The following is a 24,915-nucleotide window of genomic DNA, read 5'->3' on the forward strand; positions in this document are numbered from 1 at the left end:
TACTCATATTTGCATCCTGTCAAAGAAAAACTCAGCCTTTGTCTTTTAGCAAAGGTTTTACATTCTTCCTAAATTTCAAACGTATAAATAGAAATATTTTGGTGGTTCATTTGAAAATGACACAATTCCTATACTTTATATTTAAAAAAATAGTAGACATTGTCTTTTTTCATGTCATGTAATATTTATGGCTCCAATCGAGTTTTATTTAACTGGACTTGGACAAAGAACAGCTCTTTAGATGATAACTTTTGCAGACACTTGCCATAGAGGACAGGTTTGAAGTAAACAAAGATGCAAAAGGATCCTGAAAATTTGTTCCTTTTTTACTTCTGGCTTTACTCAACTAAATTTTCTGCAAACTCAGTCGACCAGCGACTACAGTTTACTGATTGAATTGTCAGTAAAACTATTTCAGTCGACGACAACGACCAATACTGATACTCCTAGGTCTGTTTGCAGCCCATCACCCCCACCGTTTTTCCTTCCTTCTACTTTGTCCTGCAGGGTCATGAGGTTCATCTGAGCCACAGGGGTGTGCTGATGGCTGAGGAGCTGCGACTGCCCTCCCTGTCTGGCGTCCCCATCAACCTGGGCGTCAATATGACCTCTCTGCTTTCACTGCACCTGAAAGGCAGCGTTAACTACAGGGACACTTCGCACTTCTCCTTGAACGGATACGTCCGGCCCAAGTACTGCTGAGTTTACAGTCTTAACAGTGGCCACATGGTTAGTCTATCAGCAGAGTGTAACTGGTGTCTTTGTTCCCAGTGCTTATGTGGGCTTGTCAGCCAGGATGGGGGTGGACGGTGCTCCGGGTCAGGCCGCGGTTGAATGGCTCGCCGAGCTCAGGAGCTCCCCCAGCCTGGATGGGAGCTTCCAACTGCAAGAGGGCCGGGAAGTCCGAGTCACCCTGAACACACCACAGGACTTCATGGACATTATCTCTCTCAGGTAAGCGTTGGTATTTAATGGCGGTTTAGGCTAGCTTTTCTTATTTGAGCCAAGTTTACTTGGGTTTGCTTTTGACATTAAGGTTAAAAATAAATAAATCTTCAGCCAAAAGAAACCGACATCTGATTGGATGTTTTCTCTCCACTGCTGTCTGGTTTCTTCAAAGCACGTGGCAGAAATTCAGTTTTTGTTGTGAGGTGTTATTTAGTGTTGATCTTGTTTGCGTTCTGGAAAAATAAGTAAATTGATTAAAACTATGACCAAATGCTTCCTTTACTAAATGAACACTGTGCCACATTATTATTCGTTTAAGTTTGAGTTGGTCCTCCTTTGAGCAGAAAAACATCCCAAAGACATTTAAGCACTGAGCTCACAAGACATTTGAAGTCCTGCTGTGATATCTGACACCAAGCTGTCAGTAGCAGATCCTTAGAAAATCGTAATTTGGGTCTCCAATGGTTTGAATACAGTTAGTCCCAAAGTTTATCGAACGACAATGAAGAAACTCCTAACCAGTGGAGATGTGTCAAGATGTCACAACTCTCGACAAGCTTGTTTGTGTAAAAACACACTTAATGAAATAACAGAAATAAAAAGAAGCTGTTGTATGAAACACGCTGACCGTCTCTTTGTAATTAGATAATCTGTGCCTCTACTGTGGCATCAGCCTTCTTCTATTTGCGTAATCTGTTGGGATAGCAGAATCACAAGCATCATGAAGAAAAGATTTGAAAGATAGATCTGGAATGCTAGCTTGGACTATAGATGTCCAAGCTAGCCACAGAGATGTGGGCAGTACTACCAGTGTGACTTGCAGCATACACTCTTCATAAGATATTGCTTGATGACCCAACATGTCTCATGTACGCTCTTGCTCCTTTTAGAACATTTTTGTTTTATGCTCTACAAATTTCGGATATTCCCTTTGATCAGTTGGAAAGTGGGTTTGTGGTTGTGTGGTTATTGTCTAACTGCAATGCAAAAGAGGCTACTAGTTCCAATAATGGGCCACTGAGCTATTTGTACGCGCCGTATACTGGACAGTTAAAGGGTAGGGCTACTGGACCTCAGAGAAATCTAAAATGGGAGCACTATCATTTAAAACTAGAGTAGAACAGTTTTATTTTCATTGCTTACACAAATATATTGGTGAATAACTTAAAATTTACAGGTGACAAAGTTAGCATCACAGCCACATCGGCTGATTTGTTTCTGAAAATCGACATGCAACCTCTGTGCTGTCCAGCTCCAGAGTGTTCCAGCTCAGCGGAGACCACAAAGAGGAGATGAAGGGACCAAAGAGTCGGATCCAGAAGACAACCTGCACCCCAAAAAGCTGTGAGTTTGTAGTCATGGCTTTACCTTCTCTGCTTTCTCTGCCATTTTGCTAAAATGATCCTAAACGAACCATCAGTGTTACCTTCTCTACTCTACTAAACAGACACTGAGTTCTGACTCGATACATGCATTTTTTTATTAATGGGGGGGGAAAATTATAGCAGAGTAGTCCAAAACTTGTATTTTAAATGCAAGAAAACTTGTATTTTCAAATCAAAGTTTGAAAATACAAACTGAAAATACAAACTGAACAGAGAAAATACAAACTGAACAGAATTTTTTCCGCTAGATCCGTATCAATATCTATAAGTCTATCGATCTATTGATGAACCGATCATATCACTCTATTCTCATTTCATTACATAAGTTATACCATGCAAGGAGAATTATTCAATTCATTTTAAAAAAAGGAAATGAATAAAAAAACTAAAGCAGCTGAATCAAAAAAGACTTCATAAACGGTTTGAATCAGAAAATTTCTGTTTCTTTCACTGTTCCACAGGTGGTTGGTTGACAAACTAAACCTTAACAATATCTTTACTTGACACTGTCCACACTCACATAAAAGTAAAATGTTTTTATGTATTTTTTGATATTTTGCCATTCTTTTCTAAGGTAGTGTTTTGTAAGTGAAGTATGGTGTCCTGCAGGGTCTAAAATGATTGGCTGGCAGCTGTGCTCCAATGTGTCATACCCTTCACTTCCCTCTGGTGTCGCTCTGCCCCCCACTGGACCGGCCCATCTGTCGCTCCGGCTGCTGAAGCTGGACAGAGGCCTCCACTATTATCTGCTGGAAGCTGCTTACTCATTACATTACAAGGTCTGCATGCACTATTAATACTGACCCATTCAATAAGTTAGGATATTACTGAAAGCTGATGTATTTCAGGAACTTTATTTCTGTCAGTTTCTTTGTTTCTGTCAATAATTATTATTTTCCACACGTTGCTCATAAAAAACATGACATTTGAAATTGAAATAGTACATTAGACAAAAAAAAACATTACTGAAAACAGAAATTTATGCTAAATCAAACGTATTTTTAGTATCTGCTTAAATGCTTTTTTCAAAAGGAAAAGTTTAAAACAATATAACTATTAAATATACTGGTGAACATTTATGCAATTTAAATGAAATTGTTTCTTTCAATATAAATGTATATATCCTCGTGTGATATTGCCTAAAGATGCCAAATTAATATTTCGATAATGTTCTTTAATGTGTTTTCTTTGGATATTTATGTAATAAACCAACACAAAGCAGCACATGTATGTGAAGTGTAGGAAAACGGTTCTGGTTCTTTATAAGTAACTAAGAAAACAACTTTAAAACCCATGACTGTGTGGTTTCAGGTGAAGTATGTTTGCTTTATATTGTTCAGTCCATCCTTTAGATTGGATGTAACACTGCTGTAAACATATCAAGATGTGGTTGCACTACTAAAACCAAATGGCCAGACTAGTGGAGCGTTAAAAGAAGGAGCCGGGGCATTGTTGTTTTGGCAGCCATTTTATTTTAGTCTTAGTCTTTTGGATGAAAATGCCTCTCTAATTCTGATTTAGATGTTTGTAAATGTGAAACTCAAAGAGGTTTTAGTCAAGTTCTAGTAAAGGTAAATAAATAAATAAATGTGTTATGTCTTCATAAGACGTCAGGCTATCCCAACAGATCACAGGCAGTCCAAGGCATGTAGCAAGTCACATTAATGTTTACTTTATGATTACAACGTGTCAAACTGTGGAACAGAGTTGTAATGTTGATGTATCAACTTCATGTGCTGTAATGGACAACCTTAGCTATGCCATAAAAGAGCTACCGGTACTCTATTCATTGTCTGTCCTGTTTTAACCCAGAGGGGGACCTGGCTACCCAGAGAGGCCTCCATCCACCTCCTCCTTGCCACGCCCCAGTCCTCCATTCCCAGGGACATGTCTCTGGACCTGGCCTTCAGCTCCCACAGAGTGCTGTTCAGAATCAAACACCCACTGAAAACCATCATCCTACAGGGTCAGGACAGAGGAAGCATGAAACGGACTTGGGGTTTCTCAGATATTGAGCCTATAAAGACTTGTTTTTCTATGTTTCTTTAGGACAGTTTGATCAAGAGAGGAATATAAAATCTGGGAAGCTTGAGCTTGTAATTGACAGTGTCCATTGTTATATCCTGGTAAGTATTATATAAAAAGTTTGAAGGCATATTTGCTGAGATTCGATTAAACAAAACTTTTTTTCTTGTCTCTGCAGGGCTTGGTGGACAGCACCAGCCTTCAGTCTGAGCAGAGAAAGCGCTACCACCTGGAAGTTAAGATGGCCGATCAACGGCCTGCGATTCTGTCTGTTAATGTCACCCGCGGATTGGGCAGGAAGAGCAGCCTCTCCGCTACTCTGAGGAACGTGTTCAGAGAGACGGCTTCGCTCTCAGGTGATGCTCTGCTGCTTTCACGCCCTAAAACGTCCATCTACTTTTTCAGATGTCACAAAACTAGCAGTTGTCTGTTGTTTAGTGGCTCTGGAGCGGCGGCAGGACCTTAGCAGCAGCAGCAGCCAGTACTCTGTGGAGGCTGAGCTTTTCTTACCTGGACTGGTGGGCAGCAGGATGCTAGGATTGATGGAACAGAAGGGGGCGCTGTGGAGCTCTGTCCTTAGGGTCAAATATGGGCTGAGAGGTGAGAACAAATTACGACCAATACAGTGTTAGCAGCAAGCTGCCATCTTGAAGTGAGGGTTTCAGTTCGCATGTAGAATATGAAAATGTATTTTGTTTTGCATTAGAAACTATTTAAAATGTAAAACCTACAAAGAATGAATATGCAGTGGTGGGCACTGCCAGCTAAAGAGTCAGTTAGTTAGTTAGTTCTAAGCGCTAATTATAAACTTTAGCTCTGCTAATGTTACAACAGTTGGTTAAAACAACATTTAGCCAAACTAATGCAACATTCTGAATTCAGCCTGATACATGTTATTGAGAACATATATTTGTGACTTTTTTTTTTGGACCTTTCACCCAATTTTACTTTCATATTCATTGAGTGTTATGGCTAATTGCTATTTGATCAAAAAATACATGAGGCAGTTTAATCATGTACTTTTTGCAACAGGAGTTCCAATAACAGGAACAGGAATTCCTAAAAGTACACAGTCACTAGTGAACAGTGATACAAGTAGTGACTGTGTTCTACAGCGATGCATTATGGGTACAGAATAAATGTCATTTGATGTACTGCATCACAGGTGGAGAATGTGAAGAGAGAGAACAGGACTGCTAAACAGCTTTCGCACACTTCAAAATAAGAGCATGAGCAGAAACGTTTAGCTAACTGAAGAATTCCTAAGAGTCGATAAAAACAAAATTTTGGCACAAATGTCAACTGAAGCTCTGGAAAAAAGCCAAGTAAATTAGTGTTTCAGAATATGTCTGAAAAAATGAATTCAGGGGAAGCTTAGTGCGCTAAATGTTCTAGTAGTTACCAAAAACACAAAAGCACAAAATGAAAAATTAGCTCCGCTTGTGGCACATTCGTGGATTAGCGAAACTGTATAACAGGTCGAGGATTTAAAAAAAAAAAAAAACTAACAAAAATAATCAATTTATGTTTCAGACCTTTGCAGATGCCTACTCCACAATTATGGCACAATATGTAATGATTGTCACTATGGTTAGTTTTCTATAATTTATGGTTTCCATGTCCTCACAGGGGACTCCAGGAACCTGCATCAGGAGTGCTACACATCCCAGAGACTGCGGAGAGGGAGGGACTCCAACCTCACGTACATCATGAGAGCTGATCATGAATTCTACTGCACTAACATGGAACCTATCAACCACAAGGTGACACTGAACAAACACCGGCACTTTGTGAAAGATTGAACTTTTATGGCAACAGCATCATGTAACAATGAAAATGAGAAAATACCAACTCATTGTTTAAAAACACTGATGGCACAATTATTAGCACCTCGAACTAATGTAATGCACCTAATGTAACTAAATCCTTTTTTAATATATATGTACTTTATCTCTTGAAGGGGCAGTATGGGGTAAAAACTACTTTTTGAGCTTTATATCATCTTATAAAGTCCTTTATCAAAAACATATGTGAAGTGTTGCTTTGATTCTTTCATGCATGTTTACAAAATCCTTTAATCTCTTGTGATAACTAACCAATCAGCTGAGTGAAACGCCTGGGTGGACCTAGCTCCGCCTTCGAGTCACAGTTTCCAAGATTCTCCCCATAATGCCCCGATCAGCTCCTTCAGACTAGCCAGCAGCAATTAGCAAACACCTGGTGGAACTGTGAATCAGCTAAGGTCATTAAATGAGCTTCTTCTCAATTCAACACTGGTAGAAACATTGTTAAAGGGTTAATGGATGTTAATTGTGATGACTTCGAAGCTAAGTCGTATTTCATATTCATCAATTACTTTTAGACAACTAAAGTTAACACAGTTACGTAATTATGCTATAAAGTGGTGCTATGTGCCTGGAAAACACATAATATTGGCCCTTCAAAATTGAGTGTTCCATGACTTCCTGTTTCCTGTTTGGAGATTTCATCTGGATGTGATGTTAAAGAACTGTGTCATGTTAATTTGGTGCCCTCTTTAAAAGCTAAAGGTGTAATACTAAAGACCTTCCAAAAGACAACCAAGCCAGCTAAACCTTATAATTCTTGAGCCATTCTGATAGAAATGTGTTACAATGAGAAATGATCCAGATGTCTGTGAACAGATCCACATGAAGCATGAAGAAAGCCCCAGCCACATCAAATCCGTCCTGGACCTGAGCTACGGCAAACACTGGGATGAGATTAATAACAAACACACGCTGCTCCTCAGTCAGTCCTTCAGAAACCAGTCCACACAAAACCACACCAGTTACATGCTGGAGGTAAAAACTCCTTTGTTTTTTCACCGTTTTCTTATTTTTGTCTTTGTATAAATTGTGTTCCAAAAGGTGACATGTTCTTTCCTTCCCAGTTTAACCTCCAGGTGCCTGAGAAGAACTTGAACTACAGGACTCAGCTGATGCACTCTCGCCTGCTGCAGCACGGCTCTGAGAGCAGCACTCATCTAAAAATCAACTACAACAACCTCGTGCCTCTGGTGGCGGGGTTACACTGGAAGAGCCCCCTTGAAAACACCCTTCGTAAAAAATGGGAAGGTGTGACGCCGTCGTGTGTATTTAGATGCGGGGAACAACTAAGCACCTGCGTCCGACCCGCTGACCATCACCTCTGTGTTTCCATCCAGGCGCGTTCAACATGGACACACCTGGACAGTACATCTACGCTGCCTACAGGGTGAGCCGGCCAAACCGCCACGCCCTGCAGCTCACCTCAGAGCTGACGGCCAGCAAGTGGCTGACCATTCGTAACCTGGTCCTGGACGGGTTCTACAGGGATCGGGGTAGAGAGAAGGCAGCGCGCCTTGAGGTCCACACATCAGCTGCTACCTACGTCCAGGTAAAACATTCATCAGCTGAACAGTAACAGCATAGTGCCTTGTGGTGCCTTTAATGGATAAGCATCCATTCTACAAGATGGCAAAATGTTTTATAAGTCTATGAAAAGTTAAGCATACGTTTGTATTCAGGCTCCTGGCACTAGTAAAATCTGACCAAGTATTTTGGGTCACATTTTCAGTGCAAATACTTTAGTGCACATCAATTAAGAGAAAACTATCTTCCAAGTAAGTTTTCAACATAAAATATGTTTTAAGTCAGTCATTCCTTAATATTGATGGAAAAGTACTAATTCTGAGTGAAATAATGTGCCAGTGGGACAAGACATTTTTTCCATATTATTATTCTTGTTCCACTGGCAACTACTCAGCTGTTCAAAACGGCAGGGTGGACCTATCCCCGCCTTCTAGAAAAACATCCTCTTCGGAGCAGCAGTTTAGAAACTTTCCACCTTCTGCCTCTCAGAGCAGCCCTCCGCCACATCTCCCCCACTCTGCTCCTTCAGACTAGTCAGCAGCTATTAGCAAACACCTGGTGGAGCTGCGCATCTGCTGAGCTCATTATAGGAGCTACTTCTCAGTGTTACAATGCTGGTAAAAATGTTATTAAAGGGTTAAAAGAGAAGTCACATTGTGATGACTTCCTGATGGTGGAGTTTCATGAGCAGTTTTTAACAAGACAGAGGCCCAATTTCAAGAAGTCAAATGAAAAAATAAAATGTCTTTTGTCATATTTGACATGTATAGCATTTTCTTAGCAACTGGAGGTAACAGTTACTTGATTGTGCTACAAAGTGGTGGAAAATAGCCTGGAAAAAGCATAATACTGCCCTTTCTATTGAAAAAAAGTTAGGAGGCAAAATAAATTGATTAAAGTCGAGAATCAAATTTTGGATTAAAAAAGAGGGAGGTTTATTTTGAAGCCATACCATCCGGCCCTGCTTTGATGTCTCATAATCTGTGTCTCTCTGCAGGCGAGGGTTTGGGGTATGGTGGGGAGGCAGGCGGTGAAGGCCCACGGCTCCTTAGCTTCACTCTGGACTCCTCCTCTGAAGGCGAATGTCTCTCTGGAGAGCTCTAAATCCAGCCACGCCTTGCTGATGAGCGCCACATGTGGCAGGCAAAATGTCAGCTTCACTGCTGCTGTGAGCGGTGCTGATAAGGTGGGTGGAGGCAGTGGGCTACGAGGGTTGGAAGCCTCATTTATTTACAGTATAAATGTGTCAATCTTTTTGCTGCTTGTGTAACGTCCTAACAAGCCGTCTCTGTTTGTGGACGTGTTGAAGAATTTGAAGAAGAGGCAGGCAATATTAAAGATGGCCTTCACCGAGCCGAACAGTCCGACCATGGAAATGGAGTTAGAGGGATGGGTGGAGGAGCTGAGGAGGGACAGGAAGATGTATCAGAAAGCAGCCCAGCTCCAATTTAGGTGTGTGTTTCAGTCCGCAGGATAAAATCCTCCTTTGATCGTTGAAATTGAAGTCAGCATCTGATTGACAGCTTATGATTCAACACCTGAATATTTGATCTCAAAGATAATTACTTCAATTAACTTGTAAAATCTGAAAGAAGTGGAATTTCTGAGTTTGTTTTACCACTTTAGAGCAAGTCCATGTTGAAAATGACACTTAAACAGAATTTTTCTACATAAATGACAGATTGTACAAAACACTAGTTATATTTCCATTGATCATACAGTTAAACAATTTGACATTTCAAGAATTAATTTGTTTAATGAAAACACAACAATTTCAAAACACATATTTCTTGGATAAAGTTTTTCTGCTAGGATGACTTAGGGCTTTTGGACCAGATCAAAATTGATTTATGTCCACATAAGTGGAAACACTTTTGTTTACAACACAAGAATCACATGATCAACGACTGGATGTTGCCACTGGCGCAAATCTCAAAGAAGAAGAAGACAGCAGGAAGGGTTGGAGGATTTTGAAAAATGATTTTTAATGATTTACCATGTGAACAAACTCATTCATGTGTAATTTAAATTGTGCTTTTAATTTAACGGAAACACAGAAGTTACGAAATTGTGTTATTTCGACATAGGCGAAATATTAAAAAAGTTTTGCAATGGAAAACACAGTTACTGTCATTTCCCAAACATTGTGAACCAGTGTTTATTTTCTAGAGTCATTTGTATAGAATAATTCTGCACAGGTTTCACAGCTAAACCTCATGTGATGCATGAAGTTGATAAAAGTTTCACAAATCCAAACATGTTTTTTAGAATTTGCCATTAGAGTAAAATAATTCTGTTTGTCATGCAGCATGAACAGTGTTGCATTCTGTGTGTGGCTCTTGTACTTTTTAAGATGAACCCCATTGAAAAGAAAAGAAAATACCTTAAAAATCACTCCTACTTTCCCCAAAAAGGTTTCACAAACCCCAAAGTATGATTTCTGTACTTTGTCATCCGGATAGATTATTGTGTACATTCAGGTACCAACTATGAAAGTACTGATCTATTGGCCCCAATTTCCTTAACTTTAGGAGATTGGCCAGAATTGGAACCTAAAGCTGTGAATCATATACGAACATCAGCATCATTACCACTAAATTAGCTGCAGGTTACTAGAAAGCAGGAAGTAACAACTGCCATCTCACACAGGCAGCCCTTCCAGAACTTTCCTCAGACTCTTCTTCTGCGAGAAACCTTCACTGTGGACCTCGTTAAAGGCCTTTATGTTTTGGAGTCTAAAGCCGGTTTCCACGACAACCAAGAGGTCGTCCACACATTGACTCTCAGCTACAAACCGCCAAGCCCATTTGTAAGTGATTTGCTTGATATTTCATTGACTTAACAGAAAGTGACATTCATTGACCTTTTTGCTTAATTATGACCTGCAGGTTTGTTCTGCACTCATCCACACGTTCAGCTCTGACACTTTTCCATCAGACTCTGAGGTCTGTGTTACTGGAACCAGCAACAAGGTAAGCCCCGCCTCTTCAGAACATTAAAGGGTTTTTTTACCTGAAGGGACTAAAACCAGAAGTGACAGGAAGTCAAATTGATTCCAGTGCTAATAACTTCAAAACTATTTTTCAACATGGATGGATGGATGGATGGATGGATGGATGGATGGATGGATGGATGGATGGATGGATGGATGGATGGATGGATGGATGGATGGATGGATGGATGGATGGATGGATGGATGGATGGATGGATGGATGGATGGATGGATGGATGGATGGATGGATGGATGGATGGATGGATGGATGGATGGATGGATGGATGGATGGATGGAATATGAGTTAAATGGATGATGTAAAACAGATTATTCTGGTGAATAATCTCTCGTTCTGATGCTTTTCCACAGACACACAGAGATCTACGAGGGACGCTGCAGGTTAGCGGGGAGGACAAACTCAGCCTCTTTGGGCAGATTCAACAGAGCCCCTCCAATTCAATTCAACAGACAATAACAATTAAAGCAAACTTCACCCATGAGCTACAGGTCAGTCCCTCCACCCTCAGCCTCCACCCCCTTTCTGTTCTACGATGTTACATTGATTCAATCAACATTGATGTTGATTGAATCAGAGTAATTTCTTGAGACGACGTTTGCTGTGAATAGGCTCTATATAAAAAATTGAAATCAAAAACACGACCACACCACTGACGGTGCTTCTCTACTTCACAATCCTACACTGCATTACTGTCACATGACCAAGCAAAAACCAAACCCCTGAAACACAAATGGCAACAAGATGGACATAAACATTGGTTGTTATTGGACCAAAAATGACATGTTAAAAATGATTGGCCAACATTTTAATGTTGATATCGATGTTATTGCAAATATGAGTGGACCAGGCCTTCATTCAGGTGTTTCTGTTCCAGCTGCAGCTGCCCTCCTCTGCTCTGATGGAGGGATACTTACACTGGATCCCTCAACACAGCACTGACTTTGACTACCAGGCCAGAGGAAAGCTGAGACTAGAGAGACAGGAGTGCACAGTGAGTGTTAAAGATACAGCACACATTCAGATCAAAGCTTGTTAAACATCCAGCACCAGGCGGCCATGTTGGTTTTGCAGCTTTCAGTGCAGCTGAACGGAACAGCAGGAAGAGTCAGCCTCCGTTCCTCCCTCGCTCATCCCTTCAAGTCGAAGATTCCCAAAGCGCTAGAGGTGTGCTCTGTGAAAACATCAAAACATTTTTTGTTTTTGTTGTCGCTACATCTTCTCATTTTCCTGTCAATGCATTGTCCAGGTGAAAGCTGCTGTAGACGCCTCAGAGACTGGCAAAAGGAGCAGTTCATTGTGTGTGCGAGCAAATGGGATGAGCAGGGTGACTGTGACTGGTCAGATGTTCCACCGGCTCCAGAATCCAGACAGAGCAGTGAGACTGGACCTGGATCTGTCCCAGAACCTCCTTCCGTCAGTCAGCGCCCTGCAACTGAACATGGCAGCCAACGTGTCAGCAGACAGGTTAGTTAGCCAATGTCTGTGTGTCTGAGAAAATGTTTTATAGATCTGTAATAGTTTTTATTTCCTCACCTGTTTGTCCTCCTCCAGCGTGGCTCTGCTTGGCTCTGTCACACAGGGACGGGAGGCGCTGCGGGTCCAGGTCAAAGGGTCACGGATAAACTCCCAGGTTCTCCGACTGGCTTTGTGGGGGAACGTTCACCATTCCATGTCCGTATTGAAGGCTCTGCCCTCAGTCCTGGGTCTGAACGGAGTGTTAGAGGGCTCTGATACTTTAACAGAAGGTGCAGCTTTACGGTCATTGGGAAAGTATTTGTCCCCTGTTAGCACTTCCACATATTGTCACCATAAAACACAAAACCAGGAGGTATTTTTATCCAACACAGCAACACAAATTAGTGTAAAGAGGAAGGAAAAAAATTTAAGAAATTGGCTCATTTGAATTAATTAGTGGGACAGCATTATGTAAAATCAATTCTATTGAGTTTTACATTATGTTTTAATGTTATTCCCTCATCAAAAACATATGTGCAGTGTTGCCTTGATTCTTTTATGCATGTTTGAAAAATCCTTGAGTTTCCCATGGCCACCATGTGGAGTGCCTAAACTCTTCCTCCCATGAAGTGCCACCTATTTCCTCAAAGCTTGTCCTCTCACTCCTCCAGACTAGCCAACAGCAATTAGCAAACATTTGGTGCTGGTGTAATTGCTGAGCACATTATAGGAGCTACTTTTCAGGCCAACACTCCTGAAAAAGGCTGGAAATGGCATAATGAGAGGCACTGTTGTGGTGGTGTAGTGTTGGAAAAAGTAGGAGCTTCTTAAAGATAAAGTGGCCCAATTTCAAGGTGTCAAATTGGGAAGTTTAATTGTCTTTTAAGTCATGTTTGATATATACAGCAGTTTTTATAACAACTAAAGGCAACAAGGTAACTTGATTTGGCTACAAAATGGAAAATTGCTAATACCAACCCTTTAAAGGGTATCGGTAAAAAATTTTGAAATAAAATATGTAGAAGTTTGTGGTTGCAGTGTAAAATGGGACGAAAACTTCAAAGGGCACGAACAATTTTGAACAGAACTGTATACAGTAGAAGGTCTTGGCACACTACCTGATTTGTGCCATTTTTACTTGAGAACAATCGCCACAAATCCTGTTATTTTTAGCTCTGTGCCTGTTGCTGCAGGTCACCTGGGGGTTAACGTGATGGAAGCTGTACACAGCATAGAGCTGAGACATCAGCTGGATGCTGCAGAAGGTCTGGTCAAAGGAGAAGGAACGATGGGAGGTGACTACCAGCGGACACAGGCCCGGCTCTGTGTTCGGTCTGGACTCCAGAACCTGTGCGCTAACGTTACCCACCGCCTGGAGAACCGGGGAAACGGACAGCTCTCTGTTCAGCTTTCTCACTCTTTCCACCAACTCAACACCACAGGTGAGCTCTATAGATTTTCTTTAAGACCTGTAATGTAAGAATGTCCAGAATAGAAGAGAAGTTTTTAAGATATTGTTTACTATAAGGAGACCATGCTGTCTCAGTGACAGCTGTTGCTGCAAATCAGGGTTTTTCTTTTGAAATTCCTTGAAAATGCAGAGCCTCTGGGCCTCCCAAAAGATATGCAACCTGGCTGCAAAAGTCCAAACATTTAGCCTTTCTGTTGTCTCCTGATTGTCTTCCACTCTCTCAGAGCCTGAATAAACTGCAGACGCGTCTCTGCGTGTTGCAGAAAATGCAGTTTTCTTTTGAAAAGTTTCTTTCTGCTCCAGTGATTGGTTCCAATAATTGTTCAAGTTATCATTCAGGGAGTTTTAAATCTTCCCATTCCGATCATTAGCCATTTTTTCCAGTTTTTTGCAATTCTTTAATTACAGAAATTTATGCAAAATCAACATAAAAACTACTGCATAATTGTGAGTTTGTTGAAGATTTTCCACAAAAAACGTTCAAACATGTTCGGTTTAAGTGACTTCTAACTCCTACCTGCAGGTGGCAGTATTTCCTACTTATGCTGTACTGCTGCCTCAGTCTTACTTGATGTCAAGTTATTGCCTGATGAATGTAGCATAGAACAAAATTGGAGTTATTTCAGTTCTTTAAAGAATAAAATATTTCTAAAGTAGCAACACAAAATCAGTGATTTTGATTGCAAATAAACACAACAGCAAAATCCTGGGGGAACTGATTAGCTCAGTGCATCTCTAATTATAACTCAGTACATAAACACATGTGTTTATGTATCTGTTAACTAACTGAGGTTGTGGTTGCAGGCATTCCTGATGACAGCAGTGCTAAGGTGAAGTGGACCCAGGATGAATTTGGACAGTCTATCCTTGTAGTGCTGCAGGCTGGAGCAGAGCATGTTAGAGCTGAGTTCCTCAGAGACAGAACAGACCAGAGGTGGAGCTACTTCTCCAAGTTCCAACATCAAGTCAAAGCCCTGAAAGCAAGAGGCCTGCCAGGCTCATTCCAAGCCACAGCACAGCACCAGGTGCAGGAGGCCTGTGTACTTTGTCTTTGAGATTATTTGAACGAGAATGCATTAAGAAATCATCTCTCTCAGAGTATTTATACCCATGCTAACATGTCCGTTATGTTTTTTTCTCCTCAGTTAGAAACAGGAGGATTTGACATAAGTCTGGTTCTTAGCGTGGAAGATGAGAGAACAGCAGAGATGTTTTTCAGCATGGGGTCAAAAAATAAGACGTCTGCTTTGGTCGTGATGCTGTGGCAACACATGAAGCTACTCCAGGGTCACATCCCCAATTCTTTACAGGTACATTTTACATTATTTTGATATATATTGATTTCTTTGAAGAAGGTATTTTTTACCCTGGAAAATATAATTTTTTGTTATAATGACAGAGCCTTCCTTCACATGGCACTTAGACTCCACCATGAAATTAAGAGGCATGCCAGAAAGAAGATGGTCAACTTCAAAAAGGAGTGGCTACAAGATGTAGCCTGGCCCACAGACCAATTGCAATTGAAATTTTACCAAAAGGATGTTTTGTTTTCGCAGATGAACTGTACAGGGGTCTCCACTGAAGACCGACTCTCGGCCCACTGCTTTGGAAACGTGGCAAACCGGCCAGTGGAGGTACAAGCCGTTCGCTCCAACAGACCAAACTGCGGCCTCTGCTATGGCCTGTCGCTTATCCATGTTAGTCTGTGGCTCCAAGCCAAAGGTTGCTACCGTTCTGGTGGCCAGAAGGAACTTAGAGCCAACCTGAGTCATTCTTCTCTGCACTTCCTGACATATTTAGGGCTGCCCAGCAAATCTACCGTTAGGCTCCTCCTTAGGCCTGGCCCCCAGAGGTGGGTTTTGGGGACTGGGATGGTGGCAGGGCCTTGGAGAGCAGATCTGAGAGCAGGACTCAGGGTGGAGTCTCTCAAACTGTATGCCTGGCATGGACTGCTTCAATATGGGACTCATAGTGATACACAAAAAGCTGTAGTGACGGGCCGTGTGAAGATGAAACGACTGTGTGACGTGAGAGCAGAAGCGAGTGTTTCCTATAACTCTGCTACTTCCTACCTGTTGGCTGCTATCCGATGCACAGAGGTGAGGAAAGTGGTCTGGGTGCAGTTTGAGAATATTGTGGGTCCCTTACAAAACAAAACGTCTTTAGTCTTACATGGAGAAACATGGAGCAATAGTCTGAAGGGATTCCTGAGCTACGAAGACCAGCAAGGTTTCCTCAAATCATTTCAGTCTATGCTAGCAAAGGAGCACAAAGTTGAGGTAGGATGGAACCCCAGTGACACTCTCATCCCAAACAAAGTGGATTTCCAAGGATCGGGTCAGTTCCACCATTCTTCCTTCTCTGGAAGAGCAATATTGCTCATCAACAACGCATCTGCACAGATTAACCCCACCGCCGCTTGGAAACTCTTCACGTCTTTCTCAGCTAGCTTTCTGCAGAAGCTGAAGCCACAATGGCTCCTCACCATGACCGCGTCCACCACACCGCGTCAAGCCCAGGCTGAGATGGAGAGTGATGCGTGCCAACTGCTTCTCTTGGCAAACAGACACCAGGAAGAAGAAAAGGAGAGCAAGTGGACGCTTTTTGCCCATCAGAGATGTTTCCTTCTGAAGGTTAGCGAGGAAACAAGGGACCAGAGAACTTGTTTTCCTTCAGAGAGAAAGCAAATAAACCATCTTCCCTGAAAGATGATTTCTGCCTTTCTGACCTTTATGTTTTGTTATGGATAATGGAAACGATGCTGCATTGCCTGTTTTCTGTTCAACAACGTGGCCCTTAAAATAGCCCACAGTCGTGGTTGTAACAGCTTACAGCAGGTCAGATGTTTGCATCCACTTCTCAGGCTCCTGAGCTGCTGAGCTCCTAAGAACAGGTGGAATTGGCATCATGGAGAAACGTTCATGTGATGACGTGTTGAAAGGGGGAATGTAAAAAACATTTGGGGCTTCTTAAAAAGTCAGGGCAATTTCAAGGTGTCAGATATTGCTATAAGGTGAAGTAAAATAATTACAAACATAAATACAAATACTCTGAGACATTAACATCACTTCCAGTCTAAAGAAATTTGTTGGTAAAATGAACTTTAATCTTGAATCTGCCATGAGTGTGGATAGTTTCAGATTTAACTGTGTATATTTAAGGCTCTATTTAAAAATCTGCTCTTGTGTGGATTAAAGAAAATCCACTGTAAATTCCAACTTATTCACCTCATTCTTATTGCAAAGTTTTTGTTGTATCATCCTTCAACCTTGGAAGAAGGAACACATGATGAAAAAGCTTAAAATTTATACGCCATTCATGCTGATGAGGAGTGGGTATAAAATTCTCAAGCAGACATGGAGGACAGTTTACTCCAGCAGTTTAAATTTGTACAGGAAAATGAATTTAAGAAACTCACAGCAAAAACATTTTCTATTAGTCTGCTATTAGAGTGTCATTTTCTTTTCCTCCTGCAGACTCTCATTGGTCCACAGGCCTCAGCCAACATCTCCGTCTCCCATTCAGGATGTGACAGAAACCTCAGAGCAGATCTCCATGCTGGAGGGGAGCAGAAAGGTTCCATCAGTCTGTCTCTAACCTGCGATCCTCATCGCAGTCTGCGTGCATCTGTTCTGCACTTCATCAGTGCGGTGAAATCGCTCAGATTTCCCACCAGCGCAGCGCTGCCTCTGAATGTGTCAGGTGGACGTCTGCCTCAGGTGAATGCTACCCTGGAGCTGGGGCGGTGCTTCCTCCGGGGCAGCGTAGGTGACTCCACCGCTCCGCTGGCGGCTGCAGACGGCCCCCAGTCGCTCACTGTGAATGTGAGAAGCCACTGTCCTCTGCTTCAGGTAACGGCATGTACAAAACAAATCGCTGTAAAAACATTACAGTTAACGATGAAATATTTGTTCTTAAAATAAGGAAGATAAGAAATGTTTTCATTTAACTGTTGGCATGTATTTATGACAGTGTATTAGAGCCATTGGAGATGAAGAAAAAAAAAAGTAAGTTTCAAAAGTTAATCTCTGACACATTTTAGAAAAAATAACAAGGACATGTCAGAGTTTCATAAATTGAAATTTCTTAGATTGAAACTCAATCTCACAAAATTTCTAGATTTTTTTTCTTTGACATTTCTGAATTTCAAAAGTCAAATTTCTGAGTTTTAGAAATGTGAGTGTCAAAGGTTGGAAGGTATTGACAGTAAAATTTTTATTATGTACTTTAAATATCTAATTTGTTGGTGAAAACATAAAAAATGAAGGTCAATTAAATTATACACCGCAAGGTAAAGTTGTCATTTCTAAAAATAATTTGAAGTATTTTAAGTGTTTAACCCTAACCCTATATTTATTGAGCCATTTATATATCTTTGCTTTTATTGTTAACTATGCAAGTTTTGGGCTTTCATAACGGTCACTCGTCATCATATTTCCTCTCAATCAAACTGTTCCTTCTGATTGCTAAACTACTGTTCAGCAGCTTTTAACAAGTGTATAAAGTTATCAGCAGACAGACTGCCTCTAACAGCCCACAGCATGATGCTTCTCCCACTGTTTATGGCGCAGGAGTGGGACCTCCCTCAGTCTCTGGCCCTTCGGGGCCTCTTGTCGGTGGCTCCCTGCCAGTTGACCATGTCGTCCTCTCTAAGGGTGGACGATGAGGATGCGTCTTTAGAGCTAAGTTGGTCCTGTGTCACTCCGTATCTCTTCGGGAGCGTCAGTCAGTCGTTCTCTGGGCTAAAGAGCCGAGGTCTGCCGCAGATGATTAGCGTGGAGGCTTCAGCTCTGGAGGGTTCGGACCAGGGTGGAGCCGTGACTGTTGATGTTGGGACATGTAGGATTAGAGCCAGGAGAATCGTTCAGGACAGAGGAACGGGACAGCGGCTTTGGGCCTGGGAGACAGACTGCCCTGGGTTACAGGTACAACTTTGTTCCACGTTTCATCCAGCTGGACGTCTCGTTTTTACTCTGTCATATTTATATGAACAGCTAAATGCAAAGACCGGAGAAGAGAGGAATCTATAAGGCAGGGGTGTCCAAAGTATGGGCAAGGGGCCATTTGCAGCCCCTGGAACGGTTTAGTTCGGCCCCTGAATTATTATTTCCCCCACCCCCTCTGCAGGTGGTTTTTTTAATAATAACAAACTTACGACCCACAAATTGTCACAAAAATGTTAATTGAAACAAAAAGTGTTCCTTTTAAAGGAACAGTATTATGTGAAATTGACTTGTTTGAGCTTTACATCATGTTATAATGCTATTCTCTCATCAAAAACATACATGGAGTGTTGCTTTGATTCTTTTATGCATGTTTGAGAAATCCTTTAATCTCCTATGGTAACCATTGAGCTGTGCAAAAAGGCCTGGTCGGACCTAGCTCCGCCTTCGAGAGAAAGCTCCTCCTCAGAGCTCCAGCTAACAAACGTCTGCCTCACAGAGCTGTCCTCTGTGACTCAACCACTCAGCTCCTTCAGACTAGTCAGCTGCAATTAGCAAACACCTGGTGGAACTGGGCAACTGCTGAGTTCATTGTGTGAGTTTCTTCTCAATGAGAAGCTGGTAAAAACTTTGCTAAAGGGTTAAGAGAAGGGCAGCGCGATGACTGCCAGAAGGCAGAATTTCGGTCTTTTGTTTTTGAAAAGATGTTATTTTTTTTGGCATGTTAGATCTCTTGAGTTGACAATTTTGGCCCATGAAGCAAACAGTTTGGACACCCCTGCTGTAAGGAATCCAGATATCCTGAGTTTAACATGTTTAGTTCAGCACCAGTTTGGGTCACAGTGACAGCTGGATGTGTGACCCAACAGGTTCATGTGAACGGCTCAGTGTGGGAGCACCCTGGCGGCGTGTGGACAGCTGTGATGGAGACTGGTCTGCAGGGCAGGAGAACGTTCCTCAGACTGGATGCTGAACCCGGGCCAGAGCTGAGAGTTGAGGGCGTGTTGGACTGTGACAGTTCCCCCCTCACCCCTTTGCCCAACAGCAGTACACTGAGATTCAGCAGCTCTGGATTACATGCTGCAGAACTTCTTGTTCAGACGAAGGAATGCCACCTCAGAGCTGGAGGAGATGTAATGTCACGTCCTGGCCTGCAGGTGTCACTGCTATACCACAATAACTGCTCTATAATTCAGGTACGGGTAACATGCAATAGATTCGTTACACAGAGCGCATCACTTCAGCATGATCACTTCATTAACTGATGTTTTCCTGCTTCTAAAGGAGTGGTTCAGTCCAAACATTATGCAGGCTTCAGGCTCTCTGCTGCTCTCACCAGCTTCTGTTTCCTCCCACATCTTCATGGTGGTAGATGGCAAAGAGTTGCACACCGTGCTGTCTGCAGGACAAACTGAGGTTTGAAAACAGAACTGAAATGATGTTTCAAATCAACTCGTTTGACACAAAGACGTCTTATTGTGCGTTTCTTCTTCTGCAGGTTCACAGGGAAGCATTTCTACATCTGAACCATTCCGTCCCCCTGCTGAAGAAACTGGGCCTGTCTGTGAATGTGTCTCTGGCAGTACACTGTGAGAGTCACAAAAATGGTTCACGCTCGTTTACGGCCAATGGCAGAGCAGAAAATCAGCAGGTAAGAACAGCAGTCAGATAAACTGTGAGGTAACGTGTTCCCTCATTTAACCAGAGCTCTGTCCAGATCCAGAACTGAAATATTCTCAGCATGTATCCTCATTCATTTCTTATTGAATTTTGATTTATTGTTGTGTTGAGGATTTCCAATTAATGATGTTTATAATCCATTAAAACTGTACATATTGTCAGGATTTTTCTACAGGGGCAAAGTAATTTTATTTATGTAGCATCAAGGCAGGTCATAGTGCTTTACGTGAATCAGAAGGAAATACAACAAAACAGCAAACCAAAGGAAAGAGCGAAAGAAAAAAAGAAAACAAAAAAGTACAAAACTACGTAGTCTGGTCAATCAAATTCAAATGCTGAGATGAGACCTCCAGAAAGCTCTGATGAATCAAATACCTGCAAATCCTAATAAACTGAAGGAATGAGATTAATGGGGTAAAGAAGTGTTGGTTAAAATTTCTCCTCAATGATGTGAGACCTGAAAATGCCTTTAACTTTTTAGAGTTATTTCTGCAAAAATTGGTGTGTTGTTTTTTCATTGGAAAACTGTAAACATGTTTTCTCTTTATCATTACAAAATAAGAATCTGTCGTCCATTTCTGTCCGTTTTGATATGAAATGGTTATTTTTAGAACCTTTTAAAGACAAAACTATTTCTACCATCACAATACATAAAACCCAAACTTGAAATGGGTGTAATTTATTTTTTGCTGTGAGTCTACATTTTTTTTTTTTTTCCAGTTTTCTCAAGAGCTGAAAATGGAAAGGACATCTGAGACTGTGAGGGTGCAGAGTGAGCTAAAACATGCGGTGAATTATCTGGACAAGCTGGGAGTCCCTGGAAGCAACAGCGTCCAGGTTGGCTTGGCTTTCACACCATAAAAACAACGGCTTGCCTCTGGGAGCAGGGCCACTGAGCTCGGGTTGTATGTTCCAGGTAGAACTTGGTTCTGCTGAAGGACGGATCCTAAGCCTGGAGTCTCAGTGTGGAGCTCAGCAGTCAGGACTCAGACTGCAGCTGAAGATGATTCCTGAACTCAAAGAAGTGAGGGGAACCTTGTGGCACGGTTCATCATGGCTTCACCGCCGAGGCCTGCCTCTGAGAATATCGGTATGCTGTAGACATGTTAATAGACAAAAACTCTCTCAATATATCTATCTAATATATATAATAGATATAGATAGGATAGATATATTTAGATTATAGATATTATCTAGATATTCTTTTTTTAATTCCAATAAGAGATCCATCCAATTTAAAAAATAAGGAGAAAATCTGCTATAAAAAAAAGAACCATGGAAACATACCAAAGACCAATTGCATAGAGCCTCTGCAGTTGTCCAAATTAATTCCCCAACACTGAAAAGATGCTGATGAAATAAAACAAGATACAATATGTTTTTAAATTACGCTTAACTTATTTAAAGAAAAACTCACTCCAACGACTTTTCTGGGATGCAAAAAGGCTAAACAATCCACCTCGTTTAGGCTAATATTGCTCGCTATCACTTCTTTTCAGTCTACGCTGAACCACGCACACACACACTCGAACTCGAGTAAAGTCCATCCTGATTGGATGAATGCTGTGGCCCTGGGGTGACCAAAATTAGCCCCAATGAGCTGCAAGCCGAGGCGGCGTGACTAGACTCCTGTCAGCCGTTCTGACCAATAACACACAGTTGTATGGGGCTGTCAGAAGCCCTGGCGGCTTGACACCTGGTTTGTTGAAAATTTAACAAAAGATGATTGTTATTTATATACCCTATTCTAACCCTAACCCATTATTTATAAAATGTATTTATTTTTAAGTTTATTTTAACAACATTATTGTAAATGTCAGGGAGGGCTTAGCCCTACTAGCTACTAGCCCATTTGTACCAGCCGTTCTTGTTAATAGTGATGAGCAGCAGATGTATTGAGATGTACTTGTGTTTTCTCTCCCAGGGCCTTTGCTCCATGAAGGGAACGTTGTCTGAGCTCCGGTCCAGGGCTGAGCTCAGTGTGGATGGACGCAAGCTGCTCACGTACGGGCTGAATGTCAGCGAAGCTGCCGGTCGCCTGGCTGGGCTCCTCTCATTGTCTCCTGCTGCTCTCAATCAAACACAACACAAGCTGGACTCTGTCCTAACTGTGCAGTTCAAAGGTCAAGACATCGTGTCATTTCACTTCTTCAAATATGTCTCAGTTTAGAAATTAGTTACACTTATGTTTTCTCTGAGGGCAAAGGATTAAGGCAACTGAAAGTATTGTTAACCAGAACTGGAGCCAGTTCTCACAGGGTCATAGGTCACCTCAGGAAATTTGCTCACTCCCTTTGACCCGTACCCTCTGCCTGCAACCCAGGAAATGTTTGGCATGTTGATTGATTGGGTCACCATAAATAATCTGTATTGTAGTTTTCATAAATTCAGGGTCAGAAAAATCCCAAGATGCATTGCACTAACTAGCCTTCTCTTCTGCAACCGTCTTCAGGTCCTTTAAGAAGTGCGTCATTAGACGTTCACCGCCAGGACTGGAGGTTCCGGGTGGAGGGAGAGGCCGGGGCCTGGGGGACGCATGGTGGTACCAAGGAGGCCCGGTTCACACTGAGGCACGCTGAGCGAGGAGAAGCTAGCCCTGCCTTCCAGGTGTAACGAGGTCAGCATGTAGAAGGAAGTTCCCACAGCACTGCTCCTCCCCACTAACGACCTCTGACTGGTTTCAGGTGGAGGGCTGGGGGAGACTGATGGAGTCCCTGCTGAGAGCCTCCATGGCCGTCAACCCTGAGCTCAGCTCTTCATTTGCACTCATTGTCCAAGGACACACCTCCACTCCCAGGTACTGATAGTGCTCAAAGATTTTATAGCTGATTTCCAATCGCTAGCTCTGATTTCTCTTTAAAAACTGTAAATAAATAACAAAATACTTTGTTCCTTTGGCTATTTTTTATTTCTTAAAAATTGGCCCCATAGTAAGACACGTCCAGACCCGAAATAAACCAGGCACATTAGCTTAATTCAGATTTTACTGCTTTAAATTGTAGGGTATAATTTGGATAAGCTTCTGCAGTTTTTAGCTCTTAAGTATTTAACATCTTCTAGCTGGTAGGGTGAGTTAGGTGCATATCATCTGGGATGTGCGATTGTGCTTCTTCTGACTTAAATAAATCACAAGGCCGCTCACCGATCCTGAAGACAGCTAGCCGAGTCTTCTTCACTCACTAAAAACGTCCACACCGAAGAGGATTGTCGTCAGTATGACCTGGCAGCACTGCTTTATGCTGCAGTTACCAATCAGATTTTTCCAAGCATTCACAGATCACAACCTACAAACGTAAAATCGTCTGATTCTGATCACAGCTGATATTTTGGTTGATACACAACAAACCTGCTTCAGGCTTCCTTTAGAAATAAACTATCCAACTATCATGTACCATTTCCCATATGTCTTTCTATTTTTAGTTTTTGCAACAAAGTTTAAAATGAGAGTTTTTCATTAGTTTTCTTCTTCTGCCATTTTTAGTCCCTTTTTGTCTGAGGATTTGTTTTAAATTATACAACTGCAACAAGATGTTGCCTTCAGATTAGAGCCGCCAGTCGGCCCCAAAATGGGTTTCCTGCTTGGACGGAGTGATGTCCAAACATCTTCCAACTGCTGTAGTCAAAAGGAGGATCTTTGTTCCCTTCCTCTCACTTTGATCACAACCACCTGTTGATGTCATCTGTTTAGAATAAAGTCAACACTTGTTTAACTAAATTACTCAGTGCTTCCCAAATTAAAGGAAAAACATTTCTATGAATGGCAGGCAAATCAATGTCTTTATGTTTTAACTGCTACTTTTTGAACTTATTCGGATTAAAAGTGTTTACGTTTTAACCCCTTCATTTTCTGCTCTACTAGCTGATTATGTAAAAAATAAAACCTTGTGCTATAGGAGTGTCAAGAATTGGCAGCAATATTGATGTTAATTTCATTTTACTTTTTTTATTTTTTGCAAAGGTGCCAATATCTTATTTTTTTAGTCCCAGAACCAGACCTTCTGGGGCAGGGATGTCAAAGTCAGACACACCGAGGGCCAAAAAAAAAATAATTTGCCACAAGCCGAGGGCCGGACTGGTTCTACGTTTATTAAAATATGTTGAAATCTTGCACAAAGCCTGTTGAACCAAGACCTAACACAGTGTATATTACTTAATGATTAAACAAGTAAAGCAATATTTTCTTATGGATCTGTCAGTAATTTCAAGTGAAACCATTTTTCAACAGGCAAAGAGACAAAAAAAAAAAGATTTTTCTTCCTTCAAAGAAAAATCGCATGTCCTGTACATTAAAAGAATGAAGCAATATTTTGTTGTGACTCTGTCAGTAACCTCAAGGGAAAACCTTTTCAACAGGCAAACAGCAAAAAATGAAATTGTTTTGGAAAACTAAATATGTTTCTTAATATAAAGATAAATACATAAATTGAAGTGCATGCATTATCAACTGAAAATGCATTATTGTGCTGCTCTATGATGTTCATATTCTTGTCTTTGTCTTAGATTATATTCTTTCATTCCAGCCAAACTTTCTCCACACAGGAGACACACAGGCAGTGATGGCAAGTTACTTTGAAAAAGTAACTTTAATCAGATTTCTGATTACTTCTTGAAAAAGTAACTTTGTTA

The 24,915-nt window shown here is 41.5% G+C and overlaps 1 protein-coding gene across 1 annotated transcript in view; it reads left to right on the forward strand.

Moving 5' to 3' along the window:
* Nucleotides 1-2,950: 2,950 nt before the first annotated feature.
* Nucleotides 2,951-24,915, forward strand: part of LOC129361674 (uncharacterized) — a 36,985-nt gene continuing 15,020 nt past the window's right edge. Inside the window, exons 1-32 of the mRNA XM_055032673.1 lie at nt 2,951-3,112; nt 4,146-4,299; nt 4,383-4,459; nt 4,537-4,714; nt 4,797-4,958; nt 5,988-6,121; nt 7,022-7,180; nt 7,270-7,453; nt 7,543-7,754; nt 8,727-8,915; nt 9,039-9,181; nt 10,379-10,538; nt 10,618-10,701; nt 11,091-11,228; nt 11,615-11,731; nt 11,812-11,904; nt 11,987-12,204; nt 12,292-12,485; nt 13,389-13,637; nt 14,471-14,691; nt 14,812-14,976; nt 15,223-15,300; nt 17,143-17,517; nt 18,238-18,591; nt 19,479-19,805; nt 19,894-20,025; nt 20,108-20,260; nt 21,010-21,126; nt 21,206-21,379; nt 22,214-22,412; nt 22,742-22,896; nt 22,974-23,086. Coding sequence (XP_054888648.1) covers nt 2,951-3,112; nt 4,146-4,299; nt 4,383-4,459; nt 4,537-4,714; nt 4,797-4,958; nt 5,988-6,121; nt 7,022-7,180; nt 7,270-7,453; nt 7,543-7,754; nt 8,727-8,915; nt 9,039-9,181; nt 10,379-10,538; nt 10,618-10,701; nt 11,091-11,228; nt 11,615-11,731; nt 11,812-11,904; nt 11,987-12,204; nt 12,292-12,485; nt 13,389-13,637; nt 14,471-14,691; nt 14,812-14,976; nt 15,223-15,300; nt 17,143-17,517; nt 18,238-18,591; nt 19,479-19,805; nt 19,894-20,025; nt 20,108-20,260; nt 21,010-21,126; nt 21,206-21,379; nt 22,214-22,412; nt 22,742-22,896; nt 22,974-23,086 — 5,570 coding nt within the window. The remainder of the gene's footprint in view (nt 3,113-4,145; nt 4,300-4,382; nt 4,460-4,536; nt 4,715-4,796; nt 4,959-5,987; nt 6,122-7,021; nt 7,181-7,269; nt 7,454-7,542; nt 7,755-8,726; nt 8,916-9,038; nt 9,182-10,378; nt 10,539-10,617; nt 10,702-11,090; nt 11,229-11,614; nt 11,732-11,811; nt 11,905-11,986; nt 12,205-12,291; nt 12,486-13,388; nt 13,638-14,470; nt 14,692-14,811; nt 14,977-15,222; nt 15,301-17,142; nt 17,518-18,237; nt 18,592-19,478; nt 19,806-19,893; nt 20,026-20,107; nt 20,261-21,009; nt 21,127-21,205; nt 21,380-22,213; nt 22,413-22,741; nt 22,897-22,973; nt 23,087-24,915) is intronic.

This window comes from Poeciliopsis prolifica, unplaced genomic scaffold (genome assembly GCF_027474105.1).
Source record: "Poeciliopsis prolifica strain line A6 unplaced genomic scaffold, Auburn_PproV2 SCAFFOLD008, whole genome shotgun sequence".
Taxonomy (NCBI): Eukaryota; Metazoa; Chordata; class Actinopteri; order Cyprinodontiformes; family Poeciliidae; genus Poeciliopsis; species Poeciliopsis prolifica.